The sequence below is a fragment of the Pseudovirgaria hyperparasitica genome (assembly GCF_010093815.1).
Source record: "Pseudovirgaria hyperparasitica strain CBS 121739 unplaced genomic scaffold EJ05scaffold_10, whole genome shotgun sequence".
NCBI classification, from domain to species: domain Eukaryota; kingdom Fungi; phylum Ascomycota; class Dothideomycetes; order Acrospermales; family Acrospermaceae; genus Pseudovirgaria; species Pseudovirgaria hyperparasitica.
The window spans coordinates 697,793-717,674 of record NW_022985558.1 but is presented as its reverse complement, the minus strand read 5'-3'; the positions used below and the strand labels follow the sequence as shown (position 1 = coordinate 717,674).

Genomic DNA, 19,882 nt, shown 5'->3' with positions numbered 1-19,882 from the left:
TACACACCTGTTTTTTCAATCTATAGCTAAATGTAATTTCTTTTTCTGTCGAACAGCGGGCCCAAATCTTGGCCTGACCTCTTCACTATCGATAAGCCACCAGATGCTAGGGTTGCGAATTTATTCTGCGTGTCTTCGCCGCAACTGCTGCAACAACCTCTCTTCGCAGTGCAAAAATGGTCAAACGGAAAGTCGGCGCCCTCGAAAAGATAGATGCAGACCTGTATGTTCTAAGACTCTCACTGCTAGCGATATGCATCTAATTAAAACCATAGATCAAGTCTTCAGTACAAAGCCCGTAAGGATCCTTCGTAAGTTCTTTCGATGCGCGCATATCCTGGTAGCTAATATGAATAAAGATCGTACCGCGAGGATTTCTACAGTCAGTATCAACAATATGAGAGCATACGAGGAATATTCCTGCGCGCACCCTCTTCGACCGACGACAGTGGTATAGTGAAGATACGAGACCTCATAGACTTCATTTCGCATGTCGCAGATTGTTATCCGCGGGAGACTGCGACGTTTCCGGATGATCTGATTCAGCTCTTAAGCCAACACCACGATCAATTGCAATACGAGCTCAGGGACAAAGTCGTCAGCAGCTTGGTTTTGTTACGAAACAAGGATGTCATAGACTCCTCGACGTGAGCATGCTGTAGATGCAGTAGGGACTTCGGACTGACCATACTTTTTTCAGACTTTTGAATACGCTTTTCCCCATACTTGTATCAACGCCTAGCAAGACCCTGCGCGCCCTCCTTTTTCAGAAGATCCTGTCAGATCTCCGGAATTCGAATCAGAAAAGTACAAATCACCGATTAAATAAAACCGTACAGTCCGTTCTTCAGAATATCATCACATCAGATCGAACATCCCCACAAGGCATCTGGGCTGTGAAAATCACGCGCGAATTATGGAAACGACAGGTATGGACTGATGCAAAAGCGGTTGAAATCATGAAGGAGGCTGCCCTGTCCGAGAATGAAAAGGTTATCACTGGCGGGGTATCGTTCTTCCTAGGCAGCGATAAAGAGCGAGAAGAGGCGGATGAGAGTAGCGACGACGACGGTGTGAATGTTGGGAAGCTTAGGCAAAAGCTGAATGTGAACAAGAAGAACAAGAAAAATGAAAAGGACCTAAAGAGGGCGACTATGATTATGAAGAAAAAGGAGAAGAGAAAGGGTCAACCTGACATTCTGAACTTCTCTGCTCTACATTTACTACATGATCCTCAAGGTTTTGCCGAAACATTGTTTCAGAAACACCTTCAAAACAAGTATTCGAAGCTCAAGCTTGATCAGAAACTGCTCGTGCTGCAGCTGGTTTCGCGCCTGGTCGGTCTTCACAAACTGACAGTGATTCAACTGTACTCGTACTTCATTAAGTATGACACAACTCTAAAGCTCTTGTAGCCCATTCTAACAACCGTCTAGATATCTCTCTCCACGACAAGAATCAGTGACATCGTTTCTTGCCTCTCTCGCACAAGCCACACATAGTCTCGTACCCCCAGATGTTCTAGAGCCACTTGTTCAAAAGATCGCAAACGAGTTTGTTTCAGAAGCTGCAGCAACTGAAGTTGCCTCGGCCGGTCTCAACGCAATTCGAGAGATATGCGCAAGACAGCCTCTAGCGATGTCTGACACTTTACTTCAAGACCTTGTCATGTATAGGAAGAGTAAAGACAAGGGAGTCATGATGGCTGCAAAAGGTCTTTTGAGCCTGTATCGTGAAGTCGGTGCTGATATGCTGAAGAAGAGGGATCGTGGCAAGGAAGCGACTGTGAAGATCATATCAGGCGAGAGGAAGGAAAAGCGATTTGGTGAGGTGGAAGGAGGTGGCATCGAAGGTCTAGAACTTCTAGAAGCCTGGAAAGAAGAAGAACGACAAAAGCGCCTCGAGGCAAATGGCGGGGTTGACGATAAGGAAGGCGACTCTGAAGAGGAAGGCTGGAAGGACTGGGACGCAGAATCAGATACAAGCGAAAGTTCCGAGGGCTGGATCGACGTGCACAGCGATGGTGAGGATATTCAGGTCAGCGACAGTGACGATGAAAAGCCACCAGCGAAGAAGATGAAAACCATTATGGCCACTCAAGAAGCCATTAAAGAAAATGGAGTCTCCACGGAGCTGTCAGCTAAAGAGAAGGCTCAAAATCTTGCGACAACACGAATACTTACTCCTGCGGATCTTGTAAAGCTTCAGGAGCTCCGCATGCAGTCTGGTGTGTCCTCCCTTATGCGGCAAAAGAAGATACAGCAGAAGCGTGAAGAGAAACACGCTGACGATCCACTCACTGCCGCCGACCTTGAAGGTTTGGCAACATTGTCAGCTAAACGTACTAAGGAGGAGAAAATTGCAATGGCGAAGGCCGATCGCGAAGAGAAACATTTGAGCAAGTCAGCAAGGCACAAAGAGAAAAAGATCTCCGAGGGCAAGAGCACGACCAACAAGGAGAAAGCGCGGGCAAAGAACTTCTTTATGACCCTAGGTAAAGCAAAGGGGAAGCAAAAGAGAAGTCTCACGGACGTCAGGCGGACGCTGAAGGGGCATGTGGATAGGCAGAAAAGGGGAGGGAAGAGGGGCAATGCGGGGAGATAGCCACGTTCCAGGAGAATCTGGAGTTCAAATTTATACCCTAAAAGCTATACTTTCGAGAATGAATACGCTCTCGTTTTAGTTTTGTGCTTGTTATGCATTCATTGCTGCTAAATGTGTTTCATGCTCCTAGTAGGCCTTGAAATTTGCCAAGAATTTCAAAACACGCTACCGAATGGAGAATAGCGTAGTTCAGCGCGACGCGACTACTGCGTCATGCTCATAGGGCTGTAATTACAAAGATGGTGAAGTCCCACTAAGTCCGCCTTTCCAAACGCTCACGTATGATGACTGGCAAACCATTCAAGGCCCCCTCATTCATACGCCGTTTCGATTCTCCCTCTGACCTTACGCGTCATGAGCCTCCTAAAAAGAAGAGGCGCGTCTTACAAGAAGATTCAATAGATTTAGCTCCGCAATCCCTGCCAGCTCCTCGACCAACAGTACCCGTCAAGACATTTCGCAAGCCATTGGTAACGGTCCAGAATCCTACTGCGTCTGAAAGCTCCCAGTCCCCAATTGTAGGTGGCTTTGAAGGCTACTACAATGTTCTCTGGCGGAAGATTACAGCAAAGAAGCACAAGACATGGGATGGCGACGGGATCCTGGTGGTATGCGGTGGTTTTGCACGCCTTCAAGACATTTCAGGGAAAGAGCTTGGAAAGACATCGTGCACCAAACCCCTTCTTCTGGGTTCGACCCTGTCTGTAGGTGGCAAAGATGTTGAGATAGACTCAATTATCACCAAGGCGGACTTCCTGGCAGGAAGACCCTTTCTTCAGAGCTCCGCGAAATCCGTGCCTACGGCGGCCACGAAGCCATACATGCCGCCGGAGAAGAAGCTCAGTGTCAAATCGCAGACGAGGCAAGAGAAGATCGAAGCCAAACAGGTGGACAACGTCAATTCAGCAGCACCTACAAGCAAGGCGACAAGGACGCAGTTTAAGAATCCCCTACTGGACAAAACTTCTATGCCGCAGTTATCAAGCATTTCTGTCCCGGTCCCTCGTCATGATCCAAAGCAGCCGGGCGCTCTGGTTATGAAGAGGCCATCGATCATACCCAAAGGCAAGCAGATTGTAGACGTCGTGGTAGATCCGTTATTATGCAGAAACCTTCGCGATCATCAGAGGCAAGGTGTTTCTTTCCTATACGAGTGTGTGATGGGCATGCGCTCTCATGGAGGAGAGGGTGCTGTTTTAGCCGATGAGATGGGGCTGGGGAAGACGTTGCAGACTATTGCGTTGCTATGGACACTTTTGAAGCAAAATCCAGTGTATGATGACCAACCAGTCATCAGAAAGGCTTTGATTGTCTGTCCTGTCACCCTCATCACTAACTGGCGCAAAGAATTCCGAAAATGGCTTGGTCTTGAACGGATAGGAGTCTTCGTAGCTGAAGGCAAGTTTCGCGTCACCGATTTCACCAAAAGCAGAGCATACCAGGTCATGGTCATCGGGTACGAAAAGCTCAGATCCGTCATCGACGAACTGAAGAAGGGTTCTATCGACATTGTCATTGCTGATGAAGGGCACCGGCTGAAGACTGCTAAGAACAAGTCTGCGGAAGCGATCAAGATGCTCAACACCGAAAGACGTGTAATCCTATCCGGTACACCCGTGCAGAATGACTTGACTGAGTTCTTTGTAATGGTGGACCTTGTAAATCCAGGTCTGCTCGGTAAGTATTCCACATTCAAGAAGGAATTTGAGAACCCAATCGTGAAGAGCAGGCAACCAGAGGCGACAGACAAGGATCTCGAGAAGGGGGAGGGTAGGAGTAAAGAGCTTATGGACCTGACAGGGCAGTTCATATTGCGTAGGACAGCTGATATCTTGTCCAAATATCTCCCACCGAAGACGGAATACGTACTTTTCTGTCGGCCGACTGCAGCACAAGCTGCCGTCTATCGCAGCATCGTGTCTTCACCTGTCTTTGGCGCTGCTCTGGGTAGCAATGAGTTGGCACTTCAGCTCATCAATATTCTCAAGAAAGTTTGCAATAGCCCATCTCTACTCCAGAGTAAGAACGATGACGATACCAAACCAAGCGAGATGATAGCTTCGCTTCTAACAACGATCCCCTCACAAAATCTTGGTCCATCCGTTAGCGCGAAGATTAGGGTCCTTGACTCTTTTCTGCATCGTTTGAGGACGACAACGAATGAGAAGGTCATCCTTGTCTCAAACTATACTTCGACACTCGATATACTTGGCCGACTGCTTACATCAAATGAGTATCCTTTCACTCGTCTGGACGGTTCGACACCAACCGGGAAACGGCAGGGTATCGTTGATCAATTCAATAATTCACCAGCTAATGTTTGTTTCGCGTTCCTATTGTCTGCTAAATCTGGTGGTGCGGGTCTGAATCTCATAGGTGCCAGCCGGTTGGTGCTATATGATGTAGACTGGAATCCTGCCACAGACTTGCAGGCCATGGCACGTATTCATAGAGATGGCCAGAAGAGACCATGTAGGATCTATAGATTGCTTGTCAAGGGGGCCCTCGACGAGAAGATCTACCAGCGCCAACTCATGAAACAAGGTTTGGCTGATGCTATCGTCGACAACAAGTCCAGCATGGCTACTTTCTCGAAAGAGGAGTTACGGAAATTATTCACTCTTGACGAGCGGGAAGAATGCCAGACGCACACACTTCTCAACTGCGAATGTGGTGGCCGCGGCAATCTTGACGCTCTAACCAGCGACGACGACTCGTTGAGTAGCATCCTTGAAGAGGATGGGGTCGACAATAAACTTGTGATCAACGATGGTGACGCAGATGACAATCAATCAGACAGCAGCCTCCCAGACGTTCCTGCTCTCCTGATGAAGGCATCTCAAGTCAACATAGAAGAACAAGAGCGACGCATCAAAGAAGAAGCCTGCGCACGAATGGCCAAGCGCGAAAAGCCAGGTACAAACGTTCGCGCACTGATGAAGTACCTGCATATAGAGGTGAAGCATCTCCTCAAAACCCTTGAGGACGAAGATAACCCCGAGAAGACGGATTGCGAAGAGGAGGCGGAGGTCAAGGAAGAGCTGATTAATGACAAGGTGCTGATGGATATGCTGAAGGAGCCTGACTCCAGAGTTGATTTCTTGTTTGCGAAAACCTCAGGATAGATCATGGGTGGTATTAGTAAGCTTGTGCATGGATTTGAAAGGAGTCAACGAGCGATCATGTGGTTATGACGAGCATATAGCGCTGCATATTATACTAGCATACATACGTAATGTGTCATGAGACGTCTTGAGTCTGACATGGTGCTCTAAATAGGCTCCTCCTCTTCCTCCGCTCACATCTGCCCAAAGCTGCTGCCTGTACTCCCCTCCACTGATATTCGCTGATATAAGCCCACGATAGCATTTCCCACCGTATCACAACGTCGTATAGCATTGCAGTCTAAAACACAAGTCTTCAGCTGCATCACCATAAAGTGCCACTCCCGCCCGCCTCACTGCACCTACCTGGAACAGCCCGCGGATTCCGTGTAAGCACAAAGCCTCATCAAGGACCTCAAGGTACGTCAGCGTTTTGCGTGGCAGTGGCTATGATTCCGTTTTGGTGCTGTGATCAAACAGACTTGCTCACGTCAGCATGTCGCCGGCCTGGTTCTTGGCCCGCTTGCGTGCATTAGGAAAAAGCTACGAGTTCGGGATTCTTGGCGGATAGAGAGTGCGTGGTGAAGTTGCCCAGTTGGGGGTTGAGAGGCTGTGCGTGGGCCGAATACAAATGACATAGAAGGGGCAAAGATAGTGGGTGTAGTCTTCTTGTATGTGGTGGCGGTGGGAAATGTTGTGGGCTGGGTGGGTGTTGTGATTTAGGATTGAAAGTGGGTATTATACCACGACGAGAAGATATCAATATATATTTACATACGTGTGTGCGTGCTTAATCTCAAGTCGAGACAGTGTAGAATAGTACATTGGATCCTTGAGCACTCTTATAAGCGGCCGTATCATTGTCTAGAAAAGTAATTGTTGCCATGAAGCACACAAGATGCTCGACTAACGGAAGTACGATCTAATGTGCCCTATGCCATCCAAGGCAACGATACATATTAGTTTGATGTAGCGGAGCCATGGTGATGGATCCGTCGACGTCTGTAGTAATTGTCGTGGGTTGTTAAACGGATGCTAAAACCAGTGGCGGACCATTTTATGTCTTGATAAGGCTTGTCTTAGCATAGCAACACATGCTGCTCCTGGCAGCCGTTGAAGAAACTACTGCGGTAGCCAATTGACACACCAACACGTATATAGCGGTTAAGACCTACCGTTTCCGGTTGTATTTTCCTCAGGAGCAGCATAGCGTTCGTACCGACTTCAAGACAAAAGAGCTCTGTCTCGGCACCTTCGTCCACGAACGCATATAGATGGTGTGGTGGTGCTTGGCTTCCACATAAGGATGGCACATAGTCGAGTTGGCCGACAATCTCTTCTTTCCAAGCTTCATAAAAAAGAATTTGTCCGCTTTGTTGATTCCTCGCGTAGACGGACTGCTCGGGTGCCGCAGCAAAAGTGAACTTCTCTTCCCCAGCATACATCCGTATGATAGACTGCCAAGTAACGTGTTTAGCTGCTGGTGTAAGAAAAGGTCTCAGCCGGCCGCTCACTTCCACGCTCTTGATATAAGCACCTCGTGTGACTACAACATTCAACGTTCGATCATCATAGGGCTGTATATCCTGCATAACCTTGAATCGAGTTGCCATCGTGAAAGGATGTCGCATTCGCGTTTTAGTTCGCAATGGGAGAGAAGCCCACGACCATGATGGAGCGATGCTAAGAAGATTTTTGTCATATGGTACTGCTGCCGAGACTGACCAGGTCAACTGTCTTCCCAAATCTGTGCGCCATAGTCCAGCTAGGTATTCCTCCGGAAAGACGAATCCGGGGTTTGATATGGCTTCAAAATAGCACGTGGCCAAGCCAGCCAGTGCTAAAAATCGATCTTTGCCCTGTGCCAAGTCCTTCCGAGTGTATGATTCGACCAGGTCTACCCATTCATTTTGCAAGCCATGGATGTCTCCCTGGCGACACAATTGCAGAAACTTGTAGGCGGGACTCCATTGCTGGATATTTCGCGTATCAGACCGAGTAGTTTGACATGGCTCGATCAGCTGGGACTCTGAGCATGACCAGTATGCTTCTTGTCCAGTCCAGTAAAGGATCCTTGGTGACAACCGTTCCTCTTGTAATATCCAACCTCGATCGGCGGTCGGGGAATTCATTCGAACGTCATTCAGATGATTCGAAGTCGTGGATAACCACTGATTGTCGATCCTGCAGCCTCTCATAGGATAGATCCAAGCATCTCTATCAACGATCATCCTGTCGGTGGCCTTGCGGCTGGAGCTGGCGCATAAGGTGAAATGCGCATTTCCATATACTTCGTGCATTCTCACCGCTTCAGCATCCCAGTTAGACCCTTTCGGTATACAAACGCTATCTATCCAGATATACGTAATATTAAATTTCTCGGCAAGATATATCGCATCTTGCATTGTTTTGGGAAGCTCAGATCGAGAGAAAGGATTACTCCTCTCCGGAACTATATGACCGTTCTCAAGTCGTTTCGTGGCTGCGCCTTTGATCACCTTCCAATCTTCGCGACTCATAGTGGGCGATTCTGGATTGCCCCTGAAACACGTCATTAGCCACGTAAGTAGAGGAAATAAGTAAGTATCTGACCATGAATAACTGAGTACAATGTATTTCACTGAATGCTCAGGACCTTTAACGACTCTAGCTCTGTTCCCAGAGAGAATCTGCAAGAGGTATGAAGGGTTATTTGTAGATCTGCGAAAGTTCGAGCAAGAATGTGTTGTGTGGCAATCGTCGACCCACTGCTTCATGACTTCGAAAGCTGGAGTCAAGCCAGATGGATGTCGGTCTACCCGAGTTGATAGTGAGTTCATGGTGCTACAAACAACCTCAGCGCTCGTTGAACCGACGTTGATGAGCAGCCCGAGCTCGCTGTAACGGGCGTAGACTGCCATTTTGGAGGCTCTCAATATGTCGGCATTTCGCTTCGTGATTTGTCTTAGGAGCAAAGCACGACGAAGAACTTGGCATGCAACGCACTTTCTGGCACAATGCTCAAGCTGGGCAAAATTCTCATGAATTTTCAAGGCCTCCTGGCGCCTTGGGTGGACCTCTTTGCACTTCCTCTTTCTAACCAGAAGTGCCTGAATCTCTTCACAGCCTCGGCACATGAGTTGGCAGGCCTGGTTTGTGGTGATTTTACAGTAGTCGATGATGGCTTGAGCTTCCGGTGTGGTATGCCTCAGGGTAAGTGATTCTGAACACATTTTGAGAAGGTCGATCAGGCTCTTCAGGTCCTGGAACGAGGAAGATTTCGCGGACTCTTTCTACCATCGCTATACGCGGTTACGCCGCCTCCGTATACCGAAACCATGACGAGTGAATCAGACAAGATGGGCTAACATCAGCTCAAGCCACATTCTGGCGTTCAACGGTTGATAATATGTGGCGTTCCGGAAAGCACGAGCGAGTACGGCCGGCGAGGATCATCTGAAATGAAGGTCTCAAATCTTCATCGTATTGGAGTGGAGTAAAAGAAGATCCAGATCCAGATCTCTTGTCCGTAAGGTATGTAGCGGTTCCTTCAGGTCATCGAGCTGGAATTAGCGTGGGGTGGCGAAGCTGCTCTACTCAGCCTTGAGATTGGAGATCGTGCCTGCCAACATGAGTCATTAGGACGTCAATTCTAAGCCATAGACAAGTGAGACGATCTAGAAATACACTGTTCAGTAGAAGATGAGGTAATCAAGGAGTGGGTGGCCTGGGGAGCCGCGGGTTTCGGATAGTTGTGATGCCATCCAGAGATTCATAACAGTTCGCAGTCGGAAGGCAGGAGCCGTAGGAAGGATCTAGCACTCGGCCAAAATAGAATTGAACCCGAATTTAAGTGAAAACTGTAGGCCATTCTCTGCTGTCAGTAGATTCTCTATCTCGGTTAAATAGCCTTCGTATCGATTGATTAGCTTCTTCTTCTTCTTCCACTCTCTGGAAACAGCGCAATCTCCAGATGGCATCGTTTCGAGACTCCAACTGGATCATAACGCACTGTTGCTGTGTAATTACACATTTAGTGCTGGTTCTGGCCAGCTTCATCGCCTTTGGTTACTATGTTTTCGCTACCGATAAACATGCGATGGGTTCAAACGTTTCGTGGGCATCACTCGCCATCGTAAGTAGCATTCATCAGCCTTGATATGGTATTTATTCGACTGCTCGAAGCTGACACTTGCTGGCTGGTAGGGCTCATTCGGCCTAGGAAGCAATTTGGTACTGTTCGGCAGCCTGCTGTACGTCGAGCAGGAATTCAGCAGTATCACGATCGAGGAGCAATTCTACCTGAAGCGCTCCGCGTCATTACTCGGCTTCTTACTTAACTCCATGCTGGCCGGCGGAGAGTCGTATTCCTCCTACAAGATGGTGCAGTTGTTGGAATCACTTCCAGTCCTGGGAACGGCGTGTGTTTTCTCAGCTCTCTCGGCGTGAGTGAGCTAGTCCAGATGAGAACTAGCGTCTTGTCTATCATTACTTACCAGAGTGTGCTAACTCCACTCCCAGTCTCCTTTCTTTAACTACCATCTATGCCGATGCTACCAAGCTCAGCCGTGACAGGTCTTTCCTGAGTTCTTTAAAGATCGACTGTTTCGTCTGATGAATTCTTTTGTGTACTATTGTTTTTCCTATATATTGAATAAATATAGTTTTGCTTTATGGAGTTGGACCTCAGCTTAAGAGCAGCAAGCAAGATAGTATTGACATGCACTCGTCTATTACAGCAAGGCATATATCTTCCTCCTATTACAGCTCGTTTGCCGGCAGTATGATCCTAGCTGCCTGTCAGGGTCTTCCTTGCCAGTTGCTGACGTACCACTAAGCACTACACCGTTAAGGGTATCGTCTCGTGCGGCTGGGAGACCATCTACAGCCCCATAGGGCAGAACAAATCTTTACGGGTATATCTACAACCTAAGCCACCTAGAATTCTCGCCTTTACCCAGTTCAGACGTGCAAGACGGTGTATTCATCTCGCACTGTAGATTCTTGGCAAGGCGATGCCCCGATACAGCCTCACCCTGTTGCAAGAATACCCTAAAAGGATCTCGCGCAAATTGCAGGATCTCGACCACTGATGCAACCAACCATCATGTCGGTTTCTGAACTGAAGTATACGCAAGGGCCTTCTGCTGAGCAATGGGAGTCGCATAGAGAAACGATTACCCAATTGTACCACAAGATGTCGTTGAAGGATCTAAGTGATTTTATGAAGCGTCACCACAGCTTCAATGCAAGGTGGGAAGATCCCATCTACATGTACCCATTACTGATTATATCCAGTAAGCGGATGTACGACAGCAGGTTCCGACGTTGGCAAGTCTTTAAGACGAAACAAGCCGTCAGGCAACCCGTAACCCATGGGTCACCAAATCCCCCCAAAGCCAGAAAGTCTCGAGTCACGAAATCACGAGGACCAGAAAAGAGATATCGACAAACTGGACAGCTTCTGCCAAAAAGTACCATAACCGACAACTCGTATCGAAGTTCGCTGCCTGAGCACCATTTTGCTCCATCAAAGCGTACTACTCGCAACGGCCGCTGCGTCTCTTGCCAGAGGACCAATTCAAGCAGCCCGTCCTCTGACATAGAGACTACCTGGAGTCATACAACCGCCCTGAACCGCAATGCTGACCGTGTGGACTCGATTGGGACGCCTGTTATGAAAGAGGAGCCATTGACTCCTACAGATGGGCAGTCTGTTAGAGCTCACCACACACACGTCAGGGAGTCATTTAGCTCTCACTCACCAACAGCGGAACACTTTCCAGGTTATGGATATATGGGTTCAAGTGATTCTCGACCAATCTCCTTAATCGGGTCAACGACAAGTTGCGGACCGTTTAGTAATCTAATATGTGTTTCACAAGTTGTCGACCAGGCTGGCGGACTACCACCACAAATAGCCACTCCTCGCGAGCTACAACAGCTCAATATCATACTGGGGAGCATACATCAATTTTACTCTCACGAATTCTCTAAGCAAGACGACATCCAGAGCCATTACACCACGGCTGCTTCCCGCCCATTTTGGTTCGATATCAACACCGGCATCTACCTCCTTAAATACGCAGCCAGCAAGCCATTATGCACCAAGACACCTTCACGCGCCTTCGCAGCCATCCAATCTGCTTGCGCAAATGCCTCTAAAGCCCTCTCCTCTATCCCATTCGACTTTCCTCTTCAATTACTCCTGCGTCTTTCGCCCTTCAACACTCGGATCTGTTTGCCCCTACGTGCCAACATCCTGTCCTTCCTCTCCTCCATGGCCAGTACTACCCTCGCACCTATGCACCCCTTGGCTGCTCTATGCACCGCGCTTGCCGCCGATGATCACTCGCTCGAACTCTCAGCGCGTGCATTTACATACATGGCCTCACTCCTAGGCTCGCACCGTATATGTTCAGTTCCCACCGTTCGCCATAGGCTGAGTTCCGCACAGGCGAAGTGGAGTAGACGTGAAGGCAATGTTACCAAGGCCGTTGTGCAAGCACGCGATGTGGTCGCATTAGCCAGCGTTGATTTCGGGCCATACGATGAGAAGACGCGGGCTGCGGCGAGTGAGCTGGTGCATGCTTATATGGCTGCTGGACAGTACACACATGCGCTACATGAATGTCAGCGAGTTATACGATGTCCGGGACCAGGCTCGCGAAGAGACGAAGCCGCTGGCGGTGATGTTGTTTCTGGAGAAGTCGAGTACTTCACTGATGGGATTGCAGCGCATGGGATGGAGGATGTGGCGGAGTTGTATGAGAAGATGGGGGATAGTGGCGAGGGCATCGTCTGGTTGAAACGAGCGGTCGGGATTGCACTCCGGGTATGGGGTCAGGCGCCGACCACGATGCACATTTTGGACAAACTGGTTGATGCGTTAAGAGAGGACGGGAGGTCTGAGGATGCGAGGACATGGGAGAAGGTTGGACTGTTGGAGGCGAAGTGAGACTTGTGGGCAGTGTGCGCTTTTGGTCAGGGCTCGGGCTAATAGCATCATGCTCTGGACCGGCCAGGATAGAGTCTAAGACTTCATTCAATGCTTTGAGGATCTCAAACTGGGGAATGACATATGGCTCGAGTTCGGTATATGTGCACTCCAACCCGGCTACATTTGAGGGTGATTACAGCTTTGTCTCCGCCTCCTGGGTTGATTTTTTCTGGCTCGTGCTTCTTGTGAATATTATTCTACTATTTTACCTCTACCTCAGCAATGACATGAATGTAGTGGCGGTTATATGATGCGGGGTTTACCGAACCATTCAGAGCAACAGGAATTAAGCAATCAATTCTGCCCCTTTCTGGCCAAGCCACATCCCGGGGCGCGGGATTGATGGATGCACGCGACCGCTTAAGGTAACTACTAATCCACTCACTCCGCTGTGAGCTTCGATCTCAAGTTCAAGCTTCTACTTCGCGCCCAATGGCTCCGCGACAAAATCGTCTACCATTATGATCTCAATAGACCGACGACGGTCCGCCATTGTGGCCATCTTCCTGGTCATCACCTTCTGCATCCTGTCGTGGACTCGGTCCTCTGCCTTCCGCTCCGCACCCCCGCTGGATCCCAACTATGGGAAGCTGAGCGCAATCGACCAAGACTCCAAATTTGCGATTGTGACCTATCTTACGGGTGGTCTACAAAAGAAACCCGACGAGCGCGATTGGTACTTCGAAGCAGCGCGAGTGCTATCATACCAGCTCCTCCACGACAATGACACAAAGCGGCGCAACTCAAGCATCCCATTCATCGTTCTCGTCAGTGCAAGAGTGGACCAAGAGAAACGTGCGCGCCTTGAAAAAGACGGCGCGCAAGTTGTAGAGGTCGAGGATGTCCCAACAGCGTGGTGGGTGCGCACATACGTGACGCGCTGGGCCGACCAGTTCACGAAGCTACGTGTGCTGGAATGGACACAATACGACCGCATCCTCTTTGTCGACGCAGACACACTGCTCACGCGGCCGCTTGATGGCATATTTCAGGAGCCGGAAGCTCACCAGCCTGTCGATACTCTGCACACTCCATCGCGCAAGCCTAAGGCAGATGAAGCACAGCTCCCTGCGCAGTATCTGTTCGGTGCACGGTCCGACAATGCGTTCACGGGTGAACGTGCGCACCCGTTTCCACCACTCCAAACACCGAATTTCAGCGCTGGCTTCTGGCTGGTCGCGCCGAGTAAAGAGTTATACGCATATCTTATGAGTGTCATGCAGCACTATCATCGCTTCGATCCCGAGACGATGGAGCAGAGCCTCCTGAACTATGCCTTTCGACGAGAGGGGCCGATGCCATGGCGCGAGCTGGATTACAAGTGGAGTGCGACGTGGCCGAACCAAAAAGATGTCCAAGGAGAGGTCAAGAGTTTACACGAGAAGTTCTGGACAGCGGGTCCAAAAGAGCTGAGGCAGATGTGGAAAGTAAAGCACAACGAGATGGAGACATGGTGGAGGAGATGGGACAAGAAGTGAAGGATACGTTCAGATCACATCATGTTATCATCGTTCTAGCCGCCTTACGCCACCTGCACGTAATATGACCCGCCAACACTGTCTGTCACCTGGCAAAATCCTTTGGCGGGTGAGAAACTAGGCCGGCAAAATTCTTGAGATACCCATATTGATCAATACAATCACATATCCAGTCCACGATTGGTCCTAGTCGTTCTACGACCAGTGAACCTGTAGCTTGCTTCGACCCACACTGTACAAACAGTGTTCTTCCACGACATGTCTCGACATGTTTGCATGACTCCGCCACCCGCTGAAAAAATGTCGAATAGCATGGCTCAACCAGGTCACGCTGCCTGTCTTGGTTGGCATACTACACAGCTACATTGTATGTGAGCGAGCCAAGATGAATTCTATGAAGCGACTGCTGGGTGTGCGTGCTATCAAAGGGCGTTGAGAACAAGTACTTGCATTCGAAAAGAGCCCGAGAGCCTACTTCATTACCGAATATCCATGATCTTCTTTTGCTACCAAAACACGCTGTCTCAAACACAATAGCCTGTCGTCATCGGCATGATGCAAGTCTCCACCTCATCCATAATGTTAGGATGAAGTGGTCGGCAGAGTGTGAGAAGGTCGAGCTTGAGATCATTAGGATGGTGAGAGTGATTATAGACGATGCGGTGGAGCAGAATACATCTATCTCTTGATCATATCCCGAGGTTGACGGGATCGAGGCCACTTCGAAACCGACTCTGGAACTCAGAGCTACAGTCTGTCTGGAGGGTAAGAAGAAAGGACCTGTCGTTCACGGTGGTGTCCAACCAGCATCGGCTAAACATTGTTAGTATGACAATGTCTTCACAATGCTTTACATGTATAGTCTTGACGACGATACGTAACGCGCTGTTCAGTGGGTCGAGTGTGGTGGGTTGCTATCACAGAATATCAACAAATCCTTGAAACTCAATTGTTCATGACTTCATAATTCTGCCAGCGCCGCACTTCTCTGTCACTTCTTTCGAACGTTTCAATTTGTCTATTACATTTTCACACATATCGAAAACTTCTCTCCGTTTCTCTGTCTACATTGTCACAACCAAGCCTATATCTACAAAACATGATCTTCGGCCAAGGCCACTTTACCGTGCCCACCATAATCAACGGCATCACTCTCCTATTCAACATTCTCTTCTTCGGCTACGTTTTACTCAGGTGGATTTCCCCCCGAAAAATACACCACAAGAACTACGACGCCACAATTCTTGCAGCACGACAGCGAGAGCAACACGCAGCACTACCTACCACGACAGCATTTAGACACGTCGAGAATCCGCTCCCTACAAGAAATGCAGCCGCGTTCGAGCACACCTCAACACATAATCCCCGCGGCAGCACCACAATATACCCGACTCACGCGACACCACCGCAATACATCGATATTTACGGCAGCAACCAGCTATCAGACTTGCCTCGCGCCGCCAATTCGAAACGCGGGAAAGACCGCGCCGCTGAGATCTTGCAGACGGAGAATCCGTACGCGCACGTGCCACAGGCGTCGTCTTCACAGATCCACGAGGACTCGTGGCTCCCAAATTACTATCCGCAGATGACACCAAAGCCAGCGGTGGCCGAGAAGCCGTTTGACGAGTGGTATGGCGTGGAAGGGATGGAAGACTCTGGACTGGTGGCGCTGCGGAGCGAAGGGCCGGTTGTGGAAAATGGTAAGTGTTACTAGCATCGTACAGAAAGGATAGAGTGCTGACTGTTATGGTGTAGGGAGGCTTCCGAAGAGATCGCAGGAGACGACACGGAGGTTGTTGCCTACGATAGAGGAGAGGTCGTCTTTTTACGGGGAATCATAGTCATAGATACAAAGTGTACTATACGTCCGGTGCGGCATTGTTTAATACCTAAATCTGATACTCCCATGCGCAAGTCCTTTGTCATATCTCCACCATAAATCAATGTTTAGACGAAGAATCAAACGCGCGCGGCATGGAGACAAAGCAGGCGTATACAATGTAGTAGCCAATCTGCCATGAACTCGGGATATAACATGCACAGGCAACGCCCCGACACAACGACAGGATTCTCTTTTATCCTTCTTCATCCTTGCTCCCTGCTTCCCGTCGGAATCATCCTCTCCAGTCAAACCCTCGCAAGCCATGAGATCCGAAACCCCCGCCGACGACCCCTGTCCATCTTCCTCCGACAACCACTCAGCCGGCAGTGACCTTGGCACGTACGACGACCTATCCTACTACTTTGACGCCGACGGCGACGATGAAGGTGAAGAAGAAGACAATACCAGTAACTATGTCGACGACATAAACCTCCGCATAACCTACGATCCCGACCCCTCTGCGACTACAGAGCACGATGCTAGCAGCGCACAAGAGCCCGCATTCTCAATGCTGAACGCTAGCGCAGCACTCAGACAGGCCCTTTCTGACGATAGTCTAGATGACTATGAAACCTTCAACGAGGACGAGCGGTCCAGAGCCTTGAGGACGCCACCGGTCACGGGGCGCAGTGATGATGACGATTCGTTGGAGCATCCTGAGCTGGACGAGGAGTTTGGGCTCACGGGACTGCGTGCGACTGTGTTGGATGACGAAAGGCGATATACGCGGTCGCCGGAGCCGTATGAAGAGCGTTGGGGTGGGAGTGGAAGGGGTGGCATGAGTGGTATATATGAGGAGTTGGTGGAAGAGGATGGTGATGAGGACGGGGTTACGCAATTCACGCCTGCTTCGTCGAGGGAAGCAACGCTGGATCATGGGCCTAGGTATGAGCAAGGAAAGGGGGTGCAGAGGGAGGGTGGTAGGATGTTGAGAGATGTTGTGCGTGGAGCTCTAGGAGGTGACAGTGATGACGATACCGCCGATCAAGACAAGACTCTCGATACGAGAGATTTCGCTACGGAATCTTTCCATGGCAAAATGAAAGGAAAAGCTACCTACAGGCTCCCTTGGGATGAGCTACCCACCAGATCGAAGGACCAAGTCGTTACATCAAGTCCAGAACAAGTCGGTCTACCACACGGCGCTGAATCGAGCGCGAGTAGAAGCCGGGATATCACCAAGCCAGCCGTGTCTCAATCACAGACAGTAAAGGAGTCTTGTTCTGACGCAGAGACGTACTATGTCATACCCGGCGCATCGTCTTTGATAGATGGATGGACCGGTCCAAAAGTCCCAACTATTGAACATCACAAAGAAAAGAGTAATGCACCCTCTCCACATAAAGCTGCGAGCAACGAAGCAAACCTAAATCCTCCCGCCGAAGAGTATATGATGAGACCACCACCACCTTCTACGAACTCTCAGAACATAATATCCCCCAAAACACGTGCTGCTAATATTCAGACCTCTGTGCCTCCGACAAACAACTTCATCCCCCCTACAGGAAAGTCTGCAGCGAATGACTACCTCAACCTCCTAGACACATCCAACCCATGGTCCGTCGAGACGACGCCGCAAATTGCCCACGCTCGACAGCATCAACCTATTCCTATCCCTGATCCCGCACAGCCAAACAAGCACACCACACCTCGACCCCCGAAGCGCCACGCAACTGACACCCAAGACCCAGCAGAACCAGAACAGTCAGAATGGCCCTCACAATCCACTCGCCACAAGCGCCGCATCATCGAGCCACGTCACAACGTCCATCCACATGATCCAAGAACCCTTCAGCAGCCTGACGCCCCATCAATCCCCAAGCCCATGCCCCCTCTCCCACCATCCCCTCTACCACCCATATTCACCCCCTCCCACCACGCCACCCCAGCAGCCTACGCCCAAGCATCCCAAGCCCCAAACCCCCCATCCAAGCCCCCCAAACGTACATTCCCACTCCACAGGACCCCAAAGCCGCCGAAGCCACCCCCAGGCGACCCGCTCGCTAATCTCCGCCCTGCCTGCCCGCACAAATGCCTCAAACGGGCCCCGCACACATTCCTGATGAAGCCACAGCGCTTCGACCCATACAGCACGCCCTGGCTGACGGTGGACAAGGACCACTTCGAGACCTCGTATGCGCGCAACGTGATCATGCACGCCAAGCTAAGCGAGATTGTGCGGTACAAGCAGTTCAACGACGAGAAGCGCATGGCGCAGGTTGAGGATGCGTGTGTGGCGATGCATCGCATGGTGACGCATTATCTGATTGATGCGGCGCCTTGTGATTATTGGCGGGAGAAGGTGCGAGGGAAGGCGGATGAGTATAGGGCTAGGGGCCAGGAGTTTTGGAAGGAGAAGATGTTGTGGAGAGGTGCGTTTGACGGGACGGCGGGGAGGGAGGACGCGTTGGAGAGTAGCTTGATGGGCGTGGGCCGGGTGGCGGTGGAGGATTTCAATGTGCTGCTGAGGTGTCCGAGGATGCTGACGAAACTCGATGGGATGAAAGAGGAGGAAGAGGATCGTGCTGGAGACTATTATGAATGGTATGTGGACTGGATACTGGCATAAATCTGGAGCTTGGAACTGACTTGATGCAGGGCCGCATCGATTACAGTATGTCCTGGAGGGTGGAGATTGAACGACCATATGGACACTCAAGCCATTCACAGCCCACGAACAGACCGAAGATTAAAAGAAACTCCTTTTGCGCCACAGTGGAGAGACGGGCTTGGCCGGTTTCTCAGTTGCAAAGAGTAGGTTGTGCTCCCAAAATGGTGAATTCCTCTAATACCTGTCTAGGGCTAGCAATAACTTTCGATACGCGATGCGATGTTCAACATTCTTTGTGCAGCTACGAAGAAACCTTAAAGATAAAGATCAAAACTTAGTAGCCCATCTCTACGCACCATCAGAGCTATATTTCAATTTTGAGTTGGATGGCTTAAAGGGATTAGGCCCGGACGACCTGTACATCCGGGTCGAAGACCATACATTTCGTAAGATTGAGGGTACGGAGGCAATAGTATGTGCCGTGAAGACCACATTGGTACCAGTGAGAGAGCTACACTGGGAAGAGGTTGTGAGTATTCTTCGCATAGCAGCGAACTGGCCTGACGATCTTGCATCAAATCTCGGGCGCGACGCTTGGTATCCAGTTCTTAAGCAATATTTGCAGGATATGAGGGCGTACATGCACAAATATGGCGACTTTCCGTTCTGTAAAGAGGCTGGAAGGATAGCAGAGCCACTAAATCGTCCACCAGATTACCGATGGAGTCCTATGGAACCTAATGACAAAATACCGATGGACGAGGGCGTATACATCCGTGCGCTGAAACAGTGGAGGCAAGATGAGGAATACACGGATGATCGCTGGGTTCAAGGTCAAATGATACCTCTGCCAGACTCAGATTCCGAATCAGATGAACTTGGCCCGGAACAAGGAGTCATTGATCCGGTAAATGTTCCACTTCCCGACGACTTCATCGACGAGCTGAATGCCTTCGGTGATGATTTCCTGTATGGATCTTCAGAGAAGTCTCATAAGCCACAGGTGAGCCTTGTCGAAAGGCACCGACAGGCTTTAGCGCAACGTGATGGACCTTCGACTCGCCTCCCGCTTACGCATGAAGAAAAACAGTTCCGGCCTGATATAAAGTCCGCACCAAAGGCTCATTTCTCGCAAGACCCATCTGAGCTGATCAGAAAAAGACGAGTGCCAGAACCTCCTCTCCCTCCAGATCCACTTACCATGAGGAAAACACAAGCACCAGAACCTCCTCTTCCACCAGATACATTCAGAAGTACAAGAGAAGGAAGAGTGCCACAGCC

General features: G+C 49.9%; 8 protein-coding genes across 8 annotated transcripts; 7 read left to right on the top strand and 1 right to left on the bottom strand.

The window, feature by feature from the left end:
• The first annotated feature begins 104 nt into the window (after positions 1-104).
• Positions 105-2,652, top strand: EJ05DRAFT_466276 (SDA1 domain-containing protein). The gene is made up of 5 exons (XM_033742802.1): positions 105-223; positions 276-311; positions 360-647; positions 701-1,387; positions 1,437-2,652. Exons 1-5 carry the CDS (start codon positions 177-179, stop codon positions 2,602-2,604), a joined length of 2,226 nt encoding a protein of 741 aa, XP_033599442.1. The 5' UTR covers positions 105-176; the 3' UTR covers positions 2,605-2,652.
• A 236-nt stretch (positions 2,653-2,888) lies between these two features.
• EJ05DRAFT_532263 (uncharacterized protein) lies at positions 2,889-5,838 on the top strand (the record flags this gene model as incomplete). The annotated part of the gene is made up of 2 exons (XM_033749066.1): positions 2,889-3,044; positions 3,087-5,838. 2 exons carry the CDS (start codon positions 2,889-2,891, stop codon positions 5,727-5,729), a joined length of 2,799 nt encoding a protein of 932 aa, XP_033599441.1. The 3' UTR covers positions 5,730-5,838.
• Positions 5,839-6,787: 949 nt separating this feature from the next.
• EJ05DRAFT_501533 (HET-domain-containing protein) lies at positions 6,788-8,608 on the bottom strand (the record flags this gene model as incomplete). The annotated part of the gene is made up of 2 exons (XM_033747126.1): positions 6,788-8,249; positions 8,301-8,608. The coding sequence occupies 2 exons, from the start codon at positions 8,606-8,608 to the stop codon at positions 6,788-6,790; spliced, it is 1,770 nt and encodes a 589-aa protein (XP_033599440.1).
• A 930-nt stretch (positions 8,609-9,538) lies between these two features.
• On the top strand, positions 9,539-10,336 carry EJ05DRAFT_477209 (uncharacterized protein). Its single transcript, XM_033744201.1, has 3 exons — positions 9,539-9,822; positions 9,894-10,132; positions 10,209-10,336. Exons 1-3 carry the CDS (start codon positions 9,661-9,663, stop codon positions 10,300-10,302), a joined length of 495 nt encoding a protein of 164 aa, XP_033599439.1. The 5' UTR covers positions 9,539-9,660; the 3' UTR covers positions 10,303-10,336.
• Positions 10,337-10,625: 289 nt separating this feature from the next.
• On the top strand, positions 10,626-12,944 carry EJ05DRAFT_477208 (uncharacterized protein). Its single transcript, XM_033744200.1, has 2 exons — positions 10,626-10,940; positions 10,986-12,944. Exons 1-2 carry the CDS (start codon positions 10,795-10,797, stop codon positions 12,643-12,645), a joined length of 1,806 nt encoding a protein of 601 aa, XP_033599438.1. The 5' UTR covers positions 10,626-10,794; the 3' UTR covers positions 12,646-12,944.
• A 204-nt stretch (positions 12,945-13,148) lies between these two features.
• EJ05DRAFT_493470 (nucleotide-diphospho-sugar transferase) lies at positions 13,149-14,165 on the top strand (the record flags this gene model as incomplete). Its single annotated transcript, XM_033746122.1, has 2 exons — positions 13,149-13,313; positions 13,398-14,165. The coding sequence occupies 2 exons, from the start codon at positions 13,149-13,151 to the stop codon at positions 14,163-14,165; spliced, it is 933 nt and encodes a 310-aa protein (XP_033599437.1).
• A 725-nt stretch (positions 14,166-14,890) lies between these two features.
• Positions 14,891-16,161, top strand: EJ05DRAFT_49958 (uncharacterized protein). Its single transcript, XM_033746864.1, has 2 exons — positions 14,891-15,868; positions 15,924-16,161. Exons 1-2 carry the CDS (start codon positions 15,265-15,267, stop codon positions 16,007-16,009), a joined length of 690 nt encoding a protein of 229 aa, XP_033599436.1. The 5' UTR covers positions 14,891-15,264; the 3' UTR covers positions 16,010-16,161.
• A 1,786-nt stretch (positions 16,162-17,947) lies between these two features.
• On the top strand, positions 17,948-18,949 carry EJ05DRAFT_477206 (uncharacterized protein). The gene is made up of 2 exons (XM_033744199.1): positions 17,948-18,594; positions 18,649-18,949. The coding sequence occupies exons 1-2, from the start codon at positions 18,113-18,115 to the stop codon at positions 18,806-18,808; spliced, it is 642 nt and encodes a 213-aa protein (XP_033599435.1). The 5' UTR covers positions 17,948-18,112; the 3' UTR covers positions 18,809-18,949.
• The last annotated feature ends 933 nt before the right edge of the window (positions 18,950-19,882 follow it).